The 20,418-nt window shown below is 56.1% G+C and overlaps 9 protein-coding genes across 9 annotated transcripts; 2 read left to right on the top strand and 7 right to left on the bottom strand.

Annotated features, from left to right (window-relative positions):
* Window positions 1–1,073: 1,073 nt before the first annotated feature.
* On the bottom strand, window positions 1,074–2,357 carry CDC73 (accessory factor associated with RNA polymerase II; the record flags this gene model as incomplete). Its single annotated transcript, XM_064805138.1, has 1 exon — window positions 1,074–2,357. The coding sequence occupies one exon, from the start codon at window positions 2,355–2,357 to the stop codon at window positions 1,074–1,076; it is 1,284 nt and encodes a 427-aa protein (XP_064656980.1).
* Window positions 2,358–2,865: 508 nt separating this feature from the next.
* Window positions 2,866–4,311, bottom strand: OLE1 (stearoyl-CoA 9-desaturase; the record flags this gene model as incomplete). Its single annotated transcript, XM_064805137.1, has 1 exon — window positions 2,866–4,311. The coding sequence occupies one exon, from the start codon at window positions 4,309–4,311 to the stop codon at window positions 2,866–2,868; it is 1,446 nt and encodes a 481-aa protein (XP_064656979.1).
* A 1,666-nt stretch (window positions 4,312–5,977) lies between these two features.
* Window positions 5,978–9,379, bottom strand: LTR77_007900 (uncharacterized protein; the record flags this gene model as incomplete). Its single annotated transcript, XM_064805136.1, has 5 exons — window positions 5,978–6,159; window positions 6,222–6,381; window positions 6,431–6,923; window positions 6,973–8,972; window positions 9,020–9,379. 5 exons carry the CDS (start codon window positions 9,377–9,379, stop codon window positions 5,978–5,980), a joined length of 3,195 nt encoding a protein of 1,064 aa, XP_064656978.1.
* Window positions 9,380–10,576: 1,197 nt separating this feature from the next.
* Window positions 10,577–12,610, top strand: LTR77_007899 (uncharacterized protein; the record flags this gene model as incomplete). The annotated part of the gene is made up of 3 exons (XM_064805135.1): window positions 10,577–11,642; window positions 11,693–12,433; window positions 12,552–12,610. The coding sequence occupies 3 exons, from the start codon at window positions 10,577–10,579 to the stop codon at window positions 12,608–12,610; spliced, it is 1,866 nt and encodes a 621-aa protein (XP_064656977.1).
* A 313-nt stretch (window positions 12,611–12,923) lies between these two features.
* On the bottom strand, window positions 12,924–13,385 carry DERI1 (D-erythrulose-4-phosphate isomerase 1; the record flags this gene model as incomplete). The annotated part of the gene is made up of 1 exon (XM_064805134.1): window positions 12,924–13,385. The coding sequence occupies one exon, from the start codon at window positions 13,383–13,385 to the stop codon at window positions 12,924–12,926; it is 462 nt and encodes a 153-aa protein (XP_064656976.1).
* An 818-nt stretch (window positions 13,386–14,203) lies between these two features.
* LTR77_007897 (uncharacterized protein) lies at window positions 14,204–14,650 on the bottom strand (the record flags this gene model as incomplete). Its single annotated transcript, XM_064805133.1, has 1 exon — window positions 14,204–14,650. One exon carries the CDS (start codon window positions 14,648–14,650, stop codon window positions 14,204–14,206), a length of 447 nt encoding a protein of 148 aa, XP_064656975.1.
* A 68-nt stretch (window positions 14,651–14,718) lies between these two features.
* LTR77_007896 (uncharacterized protein) lies at window positions 14,719–15,190 on the bottom strand (the record flags this gene model as incomplete). Its single annotated transcript, XM_064805132.1, has 2 exons — window positions 14,719–14,943; window positions 14,996–15,190. 2 exons carry the CDS (start codon window positions 15,188–15,190, stop codon window positions 14,719–14,721), a joined length of 420 nt encoding a protein of 139 aa, XP_064656974.1.
* A 732-nt stretch (window positions 15,191–15,922) lies between these two features.
* Window positions 15,923–16,897, top strand: LTR77_007895 (uncharacterized protein; the record flags this gene model as incomplete). The annotated part of the gene is made up of 3 exons (XM_064805131.1): window positions 15,923–15,952; window positions 16,058–16,723; window positions 16,784–16,897. The coding sequence occupies 3 exons, from the start codon at window positions 15,923–15,925 to the stop codon at window positions 16,895–16,897; spliced, it is 810 nt and encodes a 269-aa protein (XP_064656973.1).
* A 1,142-nt stretch (window positions 16,898–18,039) lies between these two features.
* LTR77_007894 (uncharacterized protein) lies at window positions 18,040–20,379 on the bottom strand (the record flags this gene model as incomplete). The annotated part of the gene is made up of 1 exon (XM_064805130.1): window positions 18,040–20,379. One exon carries the CDS (start codon window positions 20,377–20,379, stop codon window positions 18,040–18,042), a length of 2,340 nt encoding a protein of 779 aa, XP_064656972.1.
* Between the last annotated feature and the right edge of the window lie 39 nt (window positions 20,380–20,418).

The raw sequence follows: 20,418 nt of genomic DNA, 5'->3' as shown, positions 1-20,418 counted from the left end.
AGTGGCCGTCTCGGTAGTAAAATGCTTCGTCGTCCTCGTCCTCACCGCACAAGTCATCGGAAACTCCGTAATCGTCGATATCATCAACGGCCCAGCCGTGTACGAGTGGTGATCAGTTCTCGTGTGATTCCAGCCACCGTACGTCGTAGGCGCGTAGCTGAAACTGGGGAAGGAGAGCGAGCCGACGAAGGTGCTTTGCGAGATCGGCGGCGGAGGGGTGGGCAGGCTGTATGTCGTGCTTGAGAGCGGTGATGGGGTTGAAGTAGGTGTCGAGCTGACGATCGGGATGACTGTTGATGTCGTCGTGATGTCTCCGGCGCTGACGGATGTAGCGGATGCTAGAGTCGATAGAGGGGCAGAAGTCATAAGGCACTTCCAACGACAATCCTCGATTTCGCTGCACGCGTACCCATCGAGACAGGGACACGAGGCGGAGGTGCCGGTGCAGGCGTCTCGGGAGGCGGAGGTGAGGTAGGTTGATGGCTATCAATCACGCAGTCGGTTAGTGGACGTTGCTTCCGGGGTAGGAAGACGGGTGAGAAGACTGACTGGGATAGTTGTGCCGGAGGTCGTCATCATTTGGTCCGCAGGTATCGTATCTGTGTACGCTGGCAGTGCTTGAGCGAAGGCGTAGCGGAAGAGCGCGAAGAAAGCGATATGAGCGAATGTGGTGGACGACATGGTCCTGATCGACATGGGTGTGGAACTTCTGGCCGTCAGTATCGCATGGTCTTATCCTCGTTGGTGTCGCAATCACTGTCCACTCCGCGTGGGAAAGCAGAGCTGAATTCTTCCAGCCGACGCCGTTGCAACTTGTTTGCGTCTCGGCATACCGACGAAGCTTGGTTCCACATTCCAGTCACCCTGGGAGATTTCCTTGACCCGACAACCTGGAGAGCGCTGAGTGGATGACGGAGACCTGGAATCGTCGAGTGTAATTAGAGTAAAGGAATGGACCATGAGCCAGATGCCTTTCAGCTCCTAATCCATAACATGCTCTCCAACCCGCAGAGCTGTTCCATTCTGCACAACGCCCGCTAGAACGCTCACGCAAGTCAAATCACTAGCGATGTTTACTTTCCACCCCACCCCTTCCCCCTCATCCTGCCCTCAATCGCCCGCCAAATATCCTCCACGACCTCCCGATCCCTCCACCGATCCTTGCCCTTATCCACCTGCAACGTCAACACGCCCCTCCCCCACCCTTTCACCGTCTCCGGCACCACCTCACCCTTCCACCCGACATACACGCCCAGCGCGTTTGCGAACAGATCCGCCGGATTCTGCCACTTGTAGTTCTTGAACTGCCACGTTTGCCCCGTTGTGAAGACGGCGACCACACGCTCCCAGTAGTCGTGCCGAAAGTGCTCGGGCGAGTCGACCAGAATGAAGCGGACGGGGTGTTTGGAGATGTCGTCGGAGAGTTTGCGCGTGAGGTGCAGGATGTTGGCGCCAGAGGAGGCAGTGTTGTCGGGAGGTTGGTAGATGCCGTCGACGAGGAAGGATTTGATGTTCGGCATGCGGAGGAGAGAGGAGGCGGAGGGGGAAAGCAGGATGATGGGCTCGGGGCGGCGACCGGGCTGGGGGGCTTTGACGGGCGGTCGGAGCGCAGGGTTGTTGGTTAAAGTGGGTGCGGCGGGGGTCGGGGTGGGTTGTGCGGCCGAACGGCCTTTGAGGAAGACGTCGGCGCAGCGCTTGCGGACGCCGCTGTAGTCTTGCAGTTTGCTGCCGCGGAGGATGGTGTTGCGGTCGCCCATTTTGCGTTCGCTGGCGTAGATGGCGCGGAGGAGCTCTTCTTCTTTCTTGCGGGCTGCGGCGTCTGAGAGGCCTGCATCGCGCATTTCAATGTCCTCATCGCCTCCTGCGACCAGCGCTGCTGCATCGTCGGCTTCTTTCCGCGTGGCCTTGTTGTCATCCAGGCTGCGGATGAACTCGCAGGCATTCTCTGCAATGTCGCCATTCAGCCAGTTCACCAGATCCGTCCTCTCTTGGAAACTCAAGCTCGTTACAACCTCATCCTTCCCAGCCTTCTTCAGCTCTTCATTGATCGCCGCGACAGCATTGATGTACCTAATCGTTTGTTGCTCCCTGTTCTGCCATGTGAAGTAGACAGATCTCAAGTCAACCGCCTTGCTTGCGGCTTTCGACTCGAACCGTGTCTTCTGCGAGATGGGAAGAGCGATGTGGTGCCCTCCATCTTCGGCCTGGGTGAAGTTGAAGACAAGATATGTTGCGTCTGCGAGGGAGATGTCGAGATCTGCTTGCGTGCTGGGGTCTTCGGAGGTGCTGGGTGTTGGCGCATTGTCGACGGCGATGGACTTTCTCAGCAGACTGAGCGCATCCTGGTTGTCCGCCATTGGGGCAGTGGTTGGTCGTTTCACAGTGTTCTCACCTGTGACATTGAAGGACGCGAGGTTGAACTTCTGAAGACGCGCGATGTCAGGGAAAGTCGAGCGACAGACACTTTCCCGGCCGTGAAATTTCAATCACGTGATCGTTCTTGAGAGAAAAGCAGTACCAACTTCAGCACCACGGAGATGTCAGAAACCGCGTTTCGCTACTAGCGTGCAGAGCGTGTCTTACCTTTTCACTTGGACACCAGCGCGAGAGGGACCATTTCCGTGCAGGAAGCCAGTGAGACGATAAGAAGACAGGCTCATGCATCGGAGCGAGGAAGAGTACAAGTAGTTTCAGGACGGTGTTCATTCATCTCAAGTGAGTAGGATATATCTAACCCAAATCCGCCCAGCGAATGTAAAGCGCAATTCGCTCGCCAAAAAACATTTCCCATCGGCTAATACTCGTTCATATCGCTAAAACGCACCATCATCATGAAGCAGTAACTATCCCTCGCCCAACACTCAATCACGCAGCGCCCGCGCTCGCCGGAGGATCAAACACCTTCGTCACCTGAGCGCCAGCGCGCACGATGCGGTTGCCGTCCTTGTCCTTGACGACCATCGTGTCCTTGTTCTCGTTGTGCGCTCGCTTCCAGATCTCCACCTCCATGCCGCCGCGGATGACGCCCACGCGCATGGTTGAGAGCAGGTTGTGTGCTGCGTTGCTGTGGTTGTAGACGCCGCCGTTGAACATGGCGGTTGCGTCTTTGCCGATGCCGGAGCGGATCATGGCCTTGCCACCGGGGTGGTCGGCGACGAAGTCAGTGACGTCGTGGACAACACCGGCGACAGCGACGAGAGCGCGGCCGTTCTGGGCCTGGTCGACGTAGTCATCCCATTCCATGACGGGGAGCTGCTCCAGTGGAACGCCCCAGTCAAGCTTGCCGCGCTTTTGGTCGAGCTTCTTCTGCATCTGCTGCAGACGGCCCTTCTCGATCTCATTGGAGCGGAACTGCTTCAAGTCGTAGGCAAGGCCGACCTGCTTGCAGAGCCAGATGGTCCACTTGGTCGGGTCGTACTGGTGCCACTCGATGGCGTTGCGGTAGTCGGACGGGAACTCGTGGTGGAAGTTATGGTAGCCCTCACCAAGAGTGACGAGCGCAGTGATGACGTGGTCGCGGGGGGAGTTGCGGTCGTCGAATGGCTGGTCGCCGAGCCAGTGGGCAAGCGAGTTGACGCAGAAGGTGGCCTGCTGGACGAAGAAGATGCGCAGAATGCCACCATAGATGAATCCGCCCAGCCAGTCATCCCACGCCAGACCGCAGACGATGCTGGGGAAGATTAGACCCATGAAGAGGACGACCTTGAGGTAGTGCTTGTGCTGCCAGACAACAACCCAGTCGTCGTTGAGGTCCGAGATGTCGGTGCGGCCGATTCTCTTCGGGTTCTGCTTCATGATCATCCAGCCGAAGTGGGAGTAGAGCAGGCCCTTGCGGACGCTGTACGGGTCCTTGTCGGTGTCGGTGTAGCGATGGTGTGCACGGTGGTCCCGAGCCCACCATCTGATGGAGCCCTCAACAGCACCGCCACCAACAGCAGCGAGGAAGATCTTAAGAGGTGTTGATGCAGAGTATGAAGAGTGTGCCCATAACCTATGGTAACCGCCTGTGATTCCGAACCCGGTGGCGAAGTAGTAGGCAATAGCGAAGACCAGCGTCTGCCACCGCAAAGGCGTCCAGAGCGCAGCAATGCAGCCAGAAATTGGGATGCCCACGATGAGGATGGCATTGAGCCAGTTGACGTGCTTGTACCAGTTCTTCCTCGTCAAGGGCGTCTCCGTGATGTGTGACTTCTTGGGGTCGTATTTGGGGTTGCGGTTGGGCTCTTGTGGTGATGCAGTCGCCGGCGGCTGTGATGATAGCTTCAGAGGATCGACGGCCATCATGCCGGCCGTGGGCTGATGCGAAGGCATCTTGGAGTGGTCGATGTGGTTCGTGTGCAGAGTGATATCGATGTGTGTGAAGTGTAGGTGACTTCGATGCGTTGCTCAGGAGTGAGCAGGTGGTAGGTGACACTTAGTCTCTCTCAAGTAGTGAGTGTGGGAAGGTTGGAAGGTGAGAACAGGAGGAAGGTGTAGGTGTCAAGTATTATGGCAAGAGGATGGAAGGATTCAACGTAAGCGATATTTCATCCGGCACGAGTGGAGGTGGGGTTGTCCCTTTCCCAGCGGAACGTCACAGCGAACGAGGCGAGCGTGCCTGGATCTCAAGAGTCGGTGAATGGTCGACGAGGATTGGTTGAGCTGAGGGAAAATTGTTGAACGGCTGGACCCTGCAATCCGTCATCGCTCCCTTCCCTTCCGACTTTGGGCGACCGCGAATCGTACGAGCACGCGACGGCCTCTCACAATCCCCTCATCGGTCATACAGCAGGCAGTCATCACGGCCAGAACAATTGCACCACAGCAAACAACACCAACTGTCATCGCAGACTGTCCAACATCCATTGCTCACACGTCCATTCAACAATCGTGAATTTCCAACACCCCAAACAAAGGGCAGACCACCCCAAAACTTTCCAGGGTCCATCCGAGTCTCCGTCCGCCTCGGCAGCCAAGCCCCCTTCTCGCCCGTAGCGTTCTCGACCTCACCCTCTCGTTCGCCCACGGCAGATGCCTCCACCGTCTCCAGACCAAGGATACACCATCTCCCCCCCACGCTGACGATGTTGTCGTAGAAGATACACACGTGTCCTGAGCGAAACCAGCACAGCGGAACGACGTGCAGACGGGGACGGAGGGCTCAACGAGGCACCAGCGCCGTGGCATCGCTGGAAGTATCTGGGAGCTTTATCTCTCAACGGGCTTCACATGTCAAACCTACATGTACCTGCTTGCCTGCACTGTACGCATGACGAGCTGACGACGGATTGTACGTACAATTGGAGCGATGTTTTATCAAGAGTCAAGCAACGCTCGCATATTGCATTGCATCTGTACTCTGGAGCTGCGACTCCCAACAATTATCACATGTCAAGCCCATATGCACCTGGCCTGGATGGATGACGAGTGGGAGGAGGACGTGTACGTACAACTGGGTCGAATGCACGTATGTAGCGAGATAACGTTCGTGTACTGCGTTCGCACGCAAGACGCGCATGGCTCAACGGTCTTCACATGTCAAACCCACTTTCCTCTCTTTGAACAACAAGGCACAGCCAGACCCCAGAGCTACCGGTACTCTTGTGGATGCTGCATCGAGATATCAGAGCTGCAGCAAGCTGTGTTGGCCATACATGTCCTTCCTATTGTTCAAGATGCAGCTCTCCCAACAGATCTTCACATGCCAAATGTTGCAGAAAGGCAAGATGGGCGAGGTATCTTGGAGCAGAGCTGAGACCTGGTAGCTTCGCTATCGTCTATAGACACCCTCGCTGATGCTGCCGAATAAGCCTTCTACACAACACCCTCCATGACCCCGACCTGTACAGCCCTGCGATAGTAGGAACCGCAACCAGAAATGCCACACAACATCAACCCCACCCACGCATATCCCACATATCCACACCCACACAACGCCGTCCCACCCCCATACCCTCGTACTCAACCATGCAACAATGCCCCTCCTACACCCACCTCCCTACATGTACCTCTCCGAGCTCCGGAAATGCGACACCTGCCCCATAATATCCAGCTCCCTCTTGTACCGCGTAATCAGATTCGGCTCTCGATCCCTACACCTCATGCTCCCGCCAATCATCCACATGACCCCCTTGGCGCGCGTGATGGCCACGTTGAAGCGATTCTCGCTTTGCATGAAACCTGCGTTGCATTAGCATAAAGTCGAAAAGGCGAAGGAGGGGATGAAGAGAAGATAAGCGTACCGACGCGATGGCCCTGTTGCGCAGAAGCGTCGAAGAAGACCATGAACGCTTCGTCGCCCTGGCTGCCGTCGACGGACATGATGCGGGGGATGTTGTTCGTGGTGTGGCCGGGGTGGTGGTGGCGGAGGAACTCTTTGATTCGGCGGTCGTATTCGGAGCGCTGTAGAATGTCAGATGTGTGCTTTTTCGAGTGGAGAGGACAAACTTACAGCATAGTTGTAGGCGCAGATGATCATGACATCCTCCTTCATGCTCCTCCCACTCTCACGGAAAAATTCGAACAGTTTCGGGAAGATGTCCTTCATGAACACGTCGATATGCTCATGCACGGCAATGGACTTCTCGTACTCGACTCGCTTGCCGTACACCTCGAAGTAGTGGCGGCGAAGGTCGTTGTCCCTGAGCTGCAGCGGAGAAGCCGCTCCTTCGGCACCAGCAAGGATGTCGAGCAGTGTCTGACGCAGACCTGGCATGTGTGTTTCGAGCGAGACGTCCATGCCGGGGCCATTGCGCAACTTCCCATTGTACACTATAGCGTTGGGAAATGCAGAGATTGCTTCGTGCATGCGGCGCTGCTCCAGCAAGCGGAAGCAGGGGAAGCCTTCCTGCTCGAGACGGTTGGGGAGTGGGATGTCGAGCCGGTCGCTGAAGTAGTTGTACTGTGTCCTGCCTTTCGCAGAGGTGTTCGTGGGAAGGAGCTGCCTTTCAGGGTGTCAGTGGGAGTACGTTGGATTTAGATGGTCAAACTCACTTGTCATCACCAAACAGGAAGACTCCTTTCACATACTCCGACCACCTCTCGGACACAATGCCAGACCACACGTTGACCTCAAGGTCTTTTGCAGCCTCGTCGACAAGCACGACAACTCCTTTGCGAGGCACGCCGTAGTCGCTTTGCTGGCTGAACCAGTAGTCCCTCATCTCTCGCGAGCGAACGTTGCCCGTCGTTGTGATGATGAATCGATTCAGCCCAACAACCTGGCCTTTGCATGCGAGGTAGGCCACGCGGAACAGCTCCATGCGTTTGCTCTCCTTCATATCCAGCTCGTTCGCTTTCCAAGCTGCGATCAGCTCGCGCAACGTCTCCCAGGTGTCGACGCGATCACTAATCTGGCCGTCTCCATCTCTCGTTGCCTTGAACAGTTTGAGTGTCTTTTCTTCTGCGTGCCTGATGATCGACTCGACAACTCCGTACGTTCGATGAGGGCCTGCAGTCTGTGGATCTTCTTCCAGCTTGTTGAGCATCTCACGGAATGGAAGCACGTCTCCCCCCCGATGTCCTTCTTTTCGGAAGCCGGCCTGCTGCTCGGTCATCTCGTCAACGGGCACGTCGCGGGAGCCGGGGAACAGCCTGAGGAAGTCCAGGTCGATCCAGTCAAGCTCGGCTAGCTCGGCCTTGATCTCGAGCAAGTCTTTGGCCAACTTGTTTGCGTTGTCGTTTGCCGGCGCGAGTGCTGCGACATGGTATCCCAACGAGTAGAAGTAGATCGCGATGCCACGCTGCAAGAGTGTCTTGCCTGTGGCAGCGGGTCCCATGATGAGTGTCATGCCGCCCTTGGTCGCGGTGATGCCGTCGATGATCGCCAGCTGCTCCGGGTTCCAATTCTTCCAGCCACGAAGCCACACCTCTGCTCTCTCTTTGCGATGTGGTGGTACGCCTTCAGTGGGGTCCTGGCTCGGTAGTTCATCGTGCTTCTGGTTCAACAGTAGTGGCCACCATTTCTTGTTTCTTGTTGCTTGTAACATCCTCACTGCTTCGAGCTGGGAGTTGTACGTGAAGGAGCTGTAATGAGGGTCGCACTTGGTGCGGAAACTGCGTGATACTTCGTAGACGAACGTATCTTCCAGCTGCGCCTTGGTGCGACTGGTGATTCGGAAGACCGCACTTGGGCTTCGACCGTCCTGGTGCACAATACCGGGATTTGTTCCTAACATGAAGCCTTCGATCTTGATGGGTATTTCCTTATTCACAGGGTCGGCCATCACGAAGCCACAGTTCATGTCATGTGGCAGGCGGAACTGGAGGTCTCCATCGGCTCTTCTTCCACCAAGTCTGTCGAAGGGCCGGAAGTACAGCGCCAGGATTGGGAAGTTCAGATGGAGGTATAGCTCAGCATCATGCGGAACCGCAGCCCAGAGACGAAGAGCCTCTCGAGCTTCTTCATCGCTGACCGTTGCGGAGTATGCCAACTGTACGGCAGCTTCCCTGACGGAGGAGAATGTTGTCCGGCACTCGAGGGGCACCATCGGAAATGGAACTTCTGTTGACAGGAGCTTGGCCGGGGTGAGCATGGACCCATCGTAGCACTTCACAAGCTGTCCTTTCCCATCAAATGGAGTGTACTCTTTTGCGCCAATCGATGGGAGTAGTTTGCCGCCACCACCAGGAAGCCGAGCCCTGATCTTGTGAAGGTGATCTTCAGCTTCTGGGCTGAGCGAGTGGCCTTTGAGGTGCAGCATGATTTGGTGTCGTGTCTTCGCTTGGGTGAATGAGCGCATGACTTCGATGACTTCTCTCTCTTCTTCTCCGAAGAACGAATCGCACTTCTCGATGAGATTGAATCCAGAACAAGTCGCTCGCCCGGCGGCGAACTGAATAGTGGCGTTTCTGTGCGAGTATGCGCTGATCATGTTGTCCTCGCCGTCGGTGTAGTCGTTGAAGTGGAATTCGGTGGCCAGAGTAAGATAGGCTGAGTGCTGGCTCCACGGCTGGATGAAACGGCATTCCAGGCGCACAGCAGGTGCAAGGTACTGGTATATATTAGCGATGAGCATTTACCAGGACTGAAGTGACTTACCAGATTGCGGAACGTCATCCGCATGTAGTATCGCTGCTGAGCTACCTCAGCGCTCGGCGGAAAGACCTTCCCATCACTCGTCTCGAGCTGGCAGGATACAGACACGCCGACAGTGTTCGCGAGACTCCGCACAAGGTTGTTGTCGACTCGGTCGTCGTCGTAGTCGTACAAGGCAGCGAGCCTCGTCTTGCTGGTGACGGGTCCACGGCTCACGCCATCAACAACAAGTCCGTTCGAGAGGTGGCGGTAGCCTTCTTCATCCTCGATTTTCAGATCCAGGGGTGCGCCTTCGTCTGAGCCAGCGTCCGATTTGACCTTGAAGTTCTCCCCAGGGGAGTCGTAGCCGCTGTCGCTCAACATCTTCATCAAGCGCGCGGTGAAATTCTTGCAACCGCGTGGCTTGCTTCGTGAGGATCGTGATGTTGCTCTCCTTACAGTGTAGCTGCATAGGGCGAAAGGAGTGCGTGCCGGTGTGGGTGTGGTGACGATGGGGGAATGAAATTTCAGATACCTGAAACATGAAGTAGAAAGTGGTTAGCGCGGTTACAACGGCGGACTCATAAATCTTATCGAGAAGGGAAGGAGCGGCCGTCTGGTGACCTCACTTCATCACAAACGCCCTTTCACACTGACCATCTCGATCTCAACACGTGTGTACTACGATCCAGTCTTGCGCTCTACCAGGTCATCATGCTTAGATGCGTAGACTACGATACACAAGGATTGAAAGGCTGTGCGTGAAGATGAAGAAGGAACCCTTTCACATGCAAATCAAAGCTGGCATATGAACTCACCTCGAGAGGCCATCATGATATGGTGAGAGTTGCACCAACCATCGACATGCATCCTTCGATGCCAGAAACATTCCTCGACTCATCACGCCTTCGCACACTGCGCACGCCGTGCACACCTCGCCGTCTACGCCTCAACTCTCGACTTCTTCGTGGCGTTGCTTTGGAACTCTCCGCCATCATGTGCCAGGGCATTCAGCGCATGCTTTATGTTTACTATTCCGGCAACACGAGAACTGGGAGTTGAGCGAGTCTGGGAGTTGGAAACTGATGGCGTTGCGCATTAAGAGGTTGTAGTTTGGAAAGGAGGTCGACGATGGCTGTCTTGGCGTTCATAGATTCACTGACCTCCTTCTTGGAATCACATGATCCTCCCGGCGTCATCGCTTCGCTCGCTGCCCAGCGCACGGGACCGGATGCGCCCTCCAAGTTTGCAGATGGTGCCCAAACCTACATCCATTAACGCCTAGCAGAATATAAGCCCAATCTTCCCGGCTCCTGTCACTTTGGCAGCATCACACAGGATCTCCAGAATTTCTTGTGCGTCCGAAGTGCAGCAAACCCCTCCGACTGGCGCACAACGCACCAGTAGCCGGCCTCCCACTGCTGATCTCTGACTACATCACTGGCCTGCACCGCTTTAACATCTGAACAGCACCAGCTTTCTCGGCCTTGAAACGTATACGATCCTCTCTCCAGCTTTCCAACTCATCACTGGGACCACTCGCAGGCCCCACGAGTCTAGCTTACCCTCCGCAAAGCCGTCATGTCACGCTATGGAGGTGGACGCCCACCGGGCGACGACCTAGCCTATGGTGAGCTCCCTCAACGCTGGGACCGCTCTCGTTTCGAGCGTTTCGGCGGAGGACCTCCACCTCGCCAGTTCGAAGAAGACTACCGCTTCCACGAACGAGACACCCCACGTCAGCGAGATGTCCAGGTGCAAGACCGCATTGACGAGCGAGGCCCTCGCGGCCGATACGAGGAGCGTGATCGCTACGCCGAAGAAGACCGTTTCACTCCTGCTGGACGTCGCAGGCGGACTGATAGGGAGCTGTTCGGAGATGTCGACCCGCGAGAGCTCGCAAACATGGCTGTGACACCCTACCGCGGTGGTGGAGATGGGGGAAGAGGCACAAGAGACGAGATTGACATCGATATCGACATCAACCGGGGCGCACCACCACGCCCAGGTCTCATGCGGCGTCAAAGCAGCTTGGACACCTTTGACCGCCGCCCGATCCCGCGCTACGAGCGCGAGGAATACCGCATTCCAGCGTACCAGCCCGTACCATTGCCCATCCGAAGAGAAGAAGGATACGACGACTTTCAAAGGGGCGGATACAACGAGCCCGAGGAATACCGTGAAGTTGAGATTCGCCGTGAGCGTTCTGTGCATCGCAGAGGTGGCGGTCCGAAAAGCTCCAAGAGCTCAAAAGCGAAGTCAGTCACCACGAGACGTAGCTCTTCAAGCAGCAGCAGCAGCGACACTACAATCCAGGACACGAGGAGCAGGCGCACACGCAGCCGACGCGCTCCTAGCATTCACGAGAGCTTTCACGAAGACATTCATGGGCCAGGCGGGTTGAGCATTCATGAGAGCTTCCATGAGAGCGTGCATGGTGGCAGTGTCAGCGACAGCATTACCCAAATCGAGAAGAAGTTCAAGAAGGGCAAAACCCGCATGCCAAAGCGTCTCGTAAGGCGTGAGGCGATTATGGATTTGGGCTACCCATTCGATGAAGAGGTCGACTTCTTCGTGTTGCGCATCGCTCTGGAGAAGGAACAGATTGACGAAGTGATGAAGATTAGCGAAAGCTACAAAAACGAAGGTAAGCTTCACCAGTCCTTGCGGATGTAGCGCAAACCTAACCCCACCTAGACAAGAAAGTCGTCTACAAGTACGAAGACAAAGTTGACGAAGCGCCAGCTTTACTTGCGCCACCAAACGAGCACGAAGAAGTCATTCGTACGGAGTGGATCAACCCTCCAAGTGTTGCGGGCGTCCGGCGATCTGCGTCACGATCTGAGTACCGCGGGCGTCGAGACTCTTCCCCAAGTGGGGCGAGCACCACAACTCGACGCCTCTCACCCGCTCGCACGGCACGCTCCCATCGTACGTCACACAGCCGCCATCACTCTCAGCCGCCGCCGCCGCAATTCTACGAAGAACACAAGACGGTCATTGAAGAGCGTGCTCCCTCCAACGCCGTACCGCCGCCACCGCCTCCAATGGCACCCCCAGCGCCAGCATATTACGAAGAGCGCAAGACTGTCGTCGAGGAGCGCGGCCAGCCGGCTTCCCATTACCATGACCCACACTACCACCACCACCACTCCCACAATTCCAATAGCGGCGCCTTGATCGTCCAGGAGCGTGAGTCTCGCTCTGACCGCGACATCCAAGCGGAGATCGGAAGACTGGAAGCCGAACGCCGTGCTCTGCGCCTCGAGCGCGAGGCAGACGAGCGACGAAACATGGCCGTCCGCATCCGCGAGCGTCCCACTGATGAGTACCAGCTGGTCGAGTACGAGCCGCACAAAGCGAGGGAAGTGCTGGATGTGTATGAGCGGGAGAAGAGCCCTCCGCGCAATGTGGTGCGGGTGGAGAAGGATCGGAAAGGTAGGATGGCTTTGGTTCGGTCTTCACACTAGATTGTATGTCGGACTGGCCTCGATTCCTTCTGTTCTTTGACCGTTACTGCCGTGCTGGTGAACCCTGGCTGACAGTGCGTTTGCAGAGAAAGCAAGAGAAGCAAGGGCGAAGAAGGTCGCACTGGCCATGGCGACTCTGACTTGATCGGATTTTGGTGAACATTGACAAGAGCATGCACCGGCGTACGGGTCTTTGATCTTCGAGTGCAGGGTCCAGTTTGGGAACAGATATAAGACATCACTGTCTGGCCGGAGTTGCGGCATTGGATACCATGTGGTTGGAGGAAAGCGTTGGTGTTGTTTCATTGGTCATAGTTCGTACTGAACTTACGATATATACGAAACCATACGATACCGATAGACACATGGGCCATGTTCTTCGTGATCACATATTGCTTGAACTGTAGTCTGCGCCATCATCATTGTGTTCTCATCACACTATAGCAACATGTATCCTCTTACGCAGCACCATTTGCAAAATTCTTCTTCTCGTGCTCCATAATCGCATCCACCTTCGCCGCACTCCCACTCTTTGGATCAAACTCATATCCCAGCCACTCCTTCGCCAACCGTCTCGCCAACTCGACTCCCACCACCCGCTCACCCATACACAACACCTGCGCATTATTGCTCAAAACCGCCCTCTCCACGCTAAAACTATCATGTGCCGTCACCGCCCGGATCCCAGGCACTTTATTCGCGCTTATCGCCACTCCCAACCCAGTCCCGCAGATCAGAAGCGCGCGGTCCGCTTCACCGGACTTGATCAGCTTCGAGGCGTCGACGGCGGGGTGCGGATAGGCGGTTTTGTCGGACGAGGAGTCGACGCCGACGTCGATGACTTTGGAGACGCGCGGGTCGGCTTCGAGATCGGCTTTGATCTTGTTCTTGTAGCCGCAGCCGGCTTCGTCGGCGCCCATGGCGATGACCATGCCGCGTGAGGAGCCGTTGGTAGACATGTTGGTGGTCGTGGTGGCTCTAGAGTTGACTGGTGTCGTAGCCGAGCGTTGCTGGGTTGACGTCCACGGCTTTGCCTTCTGTTACTTGGGGTTCGCCTGGACCTTTGGCGGAGTACTTGACGGGGTTGGTTGTGATAGTGGTCGACTCGGTTGTCTTGTGTGGTTCTTCGACGTCGACTGTTTTGGTTTCGCCGGTGTCGTTGTCCTTGATCTTCTCGTGTAAAGATTCGCTTTGGATGTCAAAAGAGGAAGAGATCTGGATGTTTCGATCCGCCATCTTGTAGTAAGAAATTGTCCCCAAGAAATGTGATTAGCCGCAATGACAGCATAGCGCGGGGAGTTCAACGAGGGACATTGGCGGTTTTGGCAGTTCCGCGGATTGCCGTGTTAGGAAGGTACTGGAATACTTCGCAAAAAGCATATGATGAGAAGAATGGAAAGTTGAGAAAGAATGGCATGCCTTGGGCTATTGATATCGGGTTGGGAAGTCTCATGATCGTGGTCGGACTGTGCTAGGTATGGCCGCAAGATGGCACCGTCCGTGTCCACTGCTGTGACTCCGCTCAATCCGGGCAGTGACATTGTTTTTTCGACAGAGAAAATTGACATGAGGGCAGCAACACTGATTTGATGGGATTTGCAAATGGCCGGGGTCTGTGTGTAGAGAAGCCAACACTGGTGGTTAAATCCAGAAGTCTCGTCCAGGTTGCAAGATGGGCTCCGCGAGGTTTAGTCCAGGTCGATCGTCTCGTAGGTCATGTCAAGGCGTTCGTCTGCCATTAAGGTGACTCCAGCCATTTCCTGTCGTCGCTGTCGTCGCTGTCGTCCTCCACGACCTTCCTGCGCTTCGCCGGAGGGGCCTGCTCAACAACCGTAACACTCTTAGCCCGCAGCCCCTCCACTCGCATTCCATCCTTAAACACATAGTCGATCGGGGTCTTAGGTGGCCGCCCACGCTCAACAAGCAAAGCATCCTCCGCGCTCAGCTCAACCTTCGTACATCTCCTTGCCACTTGCTCCAAGCTCAAGCCTTCGTAGCCTGGATGCGACTGCCGGACATGGATCTGTAGACCTCGCATCCCTTGAAAGTACACTGGGAAGGGACCATGTGCGTTGGCTCGGCAGTCATCGATGAAGCATGAGACAGCGATCGCTTTGTTGTGGACGCGGACGACAGAGCCGAATGCTACGTGCAGCAGAGGGTAATGTTTGTGGACATTCCTCATTGCTGGCATGCGGCGTACAGAGGCGTCTACGTCACGCTCGATAGACTCGCGTGGCTGCTGATCGTTTGCTAAAGTGTCAGGCGTGAGCATTTGCGCCGCTGGGGTTTTGAAGCGTGGCGCTGGTACATCGGCATCGTCGCTATGTTTTCGTCGGCCTCTTCAGTTCGATAGCGCTTTAGTTCGCCATCAGAGTCCTGGCTGTGTCTGCGCTTGACGGCGATGGTGTCACCTGGTGACGTGATGGGCGTCCGGCCGCGGTTCTCGACCACATGTGCGCCTCCGCCGAACAGAGCCTTTCCATATATGTCAACACTGTTCGAGCACACGACATGCAGTAGAACATACCATAAGGTGTGCCTTGAGCTCCTCCACCTCTGCTGTCTCCGCTGTATGCCGGTCCAGGAGCGCTCCGTGAAGCTTCTGCACCTCCAATAGTTCATCACATGTCTCTGCTAAAGCAGCCTCCTTGGCTTTCAGTTCCTCCTGGATGCTATTACACTTCCGTACAAGCTCCTGCAGGAGGAGGTTGCTGGTCGCCATTGGGAATGAGGAATCAGCGTACCAACCGGACAGGTATGAGCGTTGAAGAAGTAGCGGAGATGGACATGCTGGACAGTTTCTCATGCCCGCGTGTGATCACCTATGAGTGGATGGAGGGCAGCATGAACCGCAAAGACGTGGAAGGGCGGGTGATAAATCCCGCTGAGAGCATGGGCTGAGAAAGACGCGTTGTGTGACAGGAGAAGGGCTGTAGCTTCTTTGCTCAAGGAGAGTGCATCGAGATCTTGACTATGCCTTTGGCTATAGACACATGTGTTGTTGTAGCTCTCGAAGGAGCGTCAACGCGTTCTTGCCGGCGGAAAGCCTCATCGCGTCGGTGTCGGAGGCGCGAATGATTAAGTAGAAGTTGTGAAGTCCGTATGGCACTCAGTCCACTCCGCAAGTCTTTCTCACCCGTCAGAATACATTTGAGATCTTGTAGTTGGCACGCTCACGGCGCAGGAAGAGGAAAGAAAGACAAGGGTGAAGACGCGACATCAACATCGGCTTGCCGACCAACTTCCGCTCGGGTGGCTTTCGACCTTCAACAACAAAATCAAAATCAAAAAGACCATGAAATGCCGATATGTATAGAGTCTGTACCTGTACGCCCTCCTAATTGCGAACAGCATTGCTAACGCCGTACAGATGCCGCTACCCAGTCCAAAATCTTTACACCACCTACAGCAAAGCCGATGACAAGGCACTCGGCAAGGGCGTACGTCTAACACAATGTCCGCGCTGCAAGAGCTTCGCAGACAAGTACGTCGAGCATGACCTGGTTGTGCTGTTCATTGACTTGGTATTGATCAAGCCGCAAGTAAGTGTGGCCTAATCAGTGTAGGAGGATTTCCTAACATATAGCAGGTTTACCGGCATCTCCTCTTCAACCTACTCGGACGTGAGGATGGCAAATTCAATGTACTTCTTGAATACAGCAAAGGCCTTGAAGATCTGCTAAACACCTCCCAGCCCTCCGTCATCCGCCTCGGCATCCTCCTCCTCCTCTTCGACGTCTACCTAACCTGGGCCCGCATCGAAAAAGCCACCCCTTCCTCCCCATCCCTCCCCCTCTCCCCACCACCGCCCTTCCCACCCAGTCCGGCCAACCACACCAACACCACCCTCACCACTCAAACCACCACCTCCGACGGCCCCAACTTCCTCGCCACCCAACCAATCCTCCTCCAATACATCTTCTTCCTCGCCCTCTGCGCCATCGAAACCATCTCCTTCCACCTCCCCATCCAATTCCTGCTCTCGATCCGCCTGCCCCGGCCATTTTCAGCGGTAGTACCGCATTATCCGCACCGAGCGCTGATCAGCACGGCGTTGCTGGTGAGCAGTTTTACCAAGCTGTTCCCGCTGCTACTGTTGATTTGGAAGTATGATCTGCCGAGCAGTGCGTCGGCGGTGAGCTGGGCGGTGATTATTAACAATGTCGCGGCGTTGGCGATTTTGTTGGATTGTGGGTATGTGAGGGCGGGCGTGTTGGCGGCGGTGGGGGCGGTGTGTCGGGCTGGGGTTGGGTGGGTGAGTAATATCATTGAAGACAGCGAATTCGCGCGCTTCTTACTGATGTGTATCTTGCAGTGCATTCTACGTACCGTCGGTGTGGGTGGGGGAGTAGCTGCGGCTGGCGTGGTGGAAACGGAGGACTTGATCGAAGTGTGGCACAGACTGGCAGAAAGCGCAGGCTTTGGGTGATAACCCTATGGACTCAGAAGCAGCCTGGAGAAGCTATTGATGTCCCTTCACCGCGCACATTTCGCAACTACTCCTGCACATCTTGCCGCTTGCCCTTGGTGTAGTCCCTTCCAGCCACGATCTCCACCTCATCTCGGTAGTATACACACACCCCTCCCTTTCTCTTCGCGACCCCTACCGCATGTAACTCCCAAAACGCCACGCCCTCACTCATGCCCAGATCAAAACATCATATTCCCCTTCGCCGGCCCGTTCTGATACTCAGGCCGCAGGTCGTTGCGCTCCGGCGTGATGAGGGGGTGCCACTGGGCTAGGAACGTTATCGCTGTTGTACCTGTTAGCCCATACACTCTCCGCGCGTCCGTTCGTCTTCTCGTGTGTAGTTGGGACTGGGGCTGGAGGAAAACGTACCCCACATAAGCCAACAAGCCCATGCTGAGAGCACGAGGGTGGATCGCCATATACTGTTGTGATCGCCGTGTTAGCACATGCGCTCCGTATTGTTTGACGAACCCAGCCACCAGCGCGCGGGAGCACAAGCCGACAGCGCAACTCCTATGGGTTGGCTTCGTATAAAAGACGTACGTCTGATTCTCCCCCTTGGGACTGGCGACCCACGAGACGCCGGAGAAGATGACGATGAAGATGATGCTGACGAGGAGAGACCAGCTGGGACGACTGTCAGCGCATATACTGTAGGTGGAAGAGGTGGTCGTACCCGTTTGCCATCTTGATGTCGTGTCGTAGGAGGTGGTGCTGGTATAGATTGCACGTTGGTGATGGTGTATCTGGTGAGGTCGAGGCCTGGAAGTCGAGATGCAGACTGCCCGAAGATCCGCCGAGGCTTCATACGACAATGAGGACAGCAACAGTTTCCAATGTTCTTGGAGACATGTGGTTTAGCAGTACGACAAGCTTGGGAATGGTCAAGGTCAAAGCGATGGCTCCTTTGGCGTTTAAGTTCGTATGGTAGTATGATGATAAGGCAGGATAACGCTCATGCGTCGCAAGACTCAACTCATAGAGCCACCTTGCTATGCTACTTCGTTTTCGTCCACATTCGACAAGAGGATCGAGACGCCACATCATTCATAACAGTCCACCGTTCTACCCCTGGTGCACTCCACCTCCGTCATCCCACCTCAAGCCAACCCCCTCGCACCACACTCCCCCCAAAACGCCGCCAACCTCCAAACCTTCCTCACCAACACCTCTGCCTCCTCTTCCAACGCCTCCTCCAGCACCTCCACCACATCCTTCGCCGATTTCCTTTCCTTCAACCCATCCACCACCGCATCCACGAGCAAATCCTCCTGCACACCCAAGTACTCCACAACCTTCTTCTCCACAAACGGCTTGACCTGCTGCTCGATGACCGCGGGCGTGAGGTACTCGTACTTCATCGGGAACGAGAACAGCTCGTCTGTGGAGATGGGGATCTCTTTCGTGATCTCCGCGCGCGCCGCGGCTTTTTCTTCTTCCGTCATGTCCGCCGCGGTGGCCGTTGGCAAGGGCTTCAGTGCACCCAGCGGTTTGCGAACGCCAGAGGCACCGGCATCTTCTTCGTCTTCGAGCAGGTTCTCCATATCCGCCATGCCACGCTTCGAAGGCCCGGTCTGCGCAGCTGTGGTAGCGGCTTTGCTGCGCGCCGCGGCAGAACCGAGCGAGATCTTGAATCCCTGTGCAGCGGGCTGTTGCTCGGCGCGTGCAGCGAACTCGGCGTTCATCTCATCCATGAAATTGTCGGCCATACCGCGGGCGTGGGCGCTACGGCTGTTGGCTTCTGCCCGCTCGCGTGCCTCGATTTGACGGTCGTGCGCATCTTGTGCTGCCTCTTCTTTACGAATGTGGTGCCGTCTCACCGCCCACTTGCTTGGGTCGATGAAGTACTCATGCGCACCAGGCTCTGCACGCTCGGCCTTCCTGATCTCCTCGTCGTCATTGAACTCTTGCATCTGCTTGCTCGCGACATCCTTGGCTCTTGTACGCGCTCTCCCGAGGTCGTCTTCTCTCATCCGCTCGCGGTCCTGAGCATTGGCGCGAGTGTTCTCCTTGCGCACCCAGCGTGCTTCTGCGTTTAAGAAGTCGGCCTCGTTGTTCTTGCTCTTCTTCTCTTTCCGGCGACGCTCCAGCTCCTCGTCACTGGCGGAGTCGTCCTCGTCTTCTTGCCTGATTGAGACGCCGTTCACGCCGTTGGCGCCGACGAAGTTGACACCATTGACGTAGTCGGAAGGCATCTGAGCTCCTCTGTATCCGCGGGGACCGGATGGTGCGTTGGGTACAGCGGCAGCCCCACGTGGACCGACAGGAATGCCGTTCGAAGCACTGGCAGGGCCTGACGGAGCGAAAGTGCGCGTGGGACTAGCACGACCACCACCTCTCTCACGCTCGGATCGTTGGCGCTCAGCTTGCTCAAGCTCTTCTTCACGCTTGAGACGCTCAAGATCCCGCTGCGTCGACCGATCCCGGAATGCCCGAATCTCCGAAGCGACAGTCGCGCGCATTTCGGGTGGGATGTCACTGAGCTCATCCTCCAATGCCACAGCAATGTTCACGACTTTCTGGTCGTCGTCTTTGACCCCATTACCGTTCGCAGCATCCGCCATGCCAGCATTGACAGGCTCCCCGTTCGCAAGAAAAGCTCCCATGTTCTGGAGTGAAGCAACACACTGCCTGAGATCTTCCTTGCAACCATCAATGCGGAATTGTCTGGAGTCTTCATCTTCTCGCTTGCTCCTGCCCTTCCACTCGTCGATATACTTCTTGCTCTGCTCGTCAACAACGACCAGCAAGGACATCTTCTGCACCTCACCTGTCTCTTCGTCCTTGATCACGCTGGCCACGCTAGGCTTGAACATCGGCACCTCGAGGTTGACGAAGATCTCGTTAGCTGCGTCTAATGAGTCCACATCCTCATACTCAGCGAAGCCGAATTTGCAGACCTTGTCGTCAGCGTCTCTCACCCTCGTCCACCGACGGAGCTTTCCCGCGCAAAACAGCAGCTTCTCGATCGCCGAGTCGGAGGGTGCATTTTCGTTGAGTCCGCCGATGAAGATTGTCCGCGCGACTTCCTCTCGTGTAGGCGGCTGCTGCGCCTGGATGCTCTCCCTCATCTCCGCTCTCATGCGGTCAAGGTTCCTTCCACCATCACGATCACCGCCCAGCCCCGCTCTGTCTCTCCTACCTAAGGGCTCGGCATTGCTGCCGCGGAAGTTGTCTCCACCTCTCGATATTCTGTCCGCTGGCGAGTTGTTCCTACCCTGGTCTTGCATGCCGAGGCGAATGACAGGTGCATTGAAGTTGATGTTTGGCATATTCGGAGGAGGCTGAAACTGTGGTTGTTGGCCAACGGCTGGGGAGTGTGAGGGCATGCCTGGCGCACCTTCCATGCCTGGTGGGGGTCCCATAGACGGCGCACCGCTGTAGGAGGGCTGACGTGTGCTATTGTACGCGCCCGGCGGGGCGCCGTAGTTGTAGGCCATGCTGGGCAGCTGCGCGTGGTCAAGGTGCTTTGGTGCTGT

Source organism: Saxophila tyrrhenica, assembly GCF_035928015.1.
Source record: "Saxophila tyrrhenica strain CCFEE 5935 chromosome Unknown scaffold_12, whole genome shotgun sequence".
Lineage (NCBI taxonomy): Eukaryota > Fungi > Ascomycota > Dothideomycetes > Mycosphaerellales > Extremaceae > Saxophila > Saxophila tyrrhenica.
Note: the sequence above shows the minus strand (reverse complement) of the source record. Positions and strands in the feature narration are given on the sequence as shown.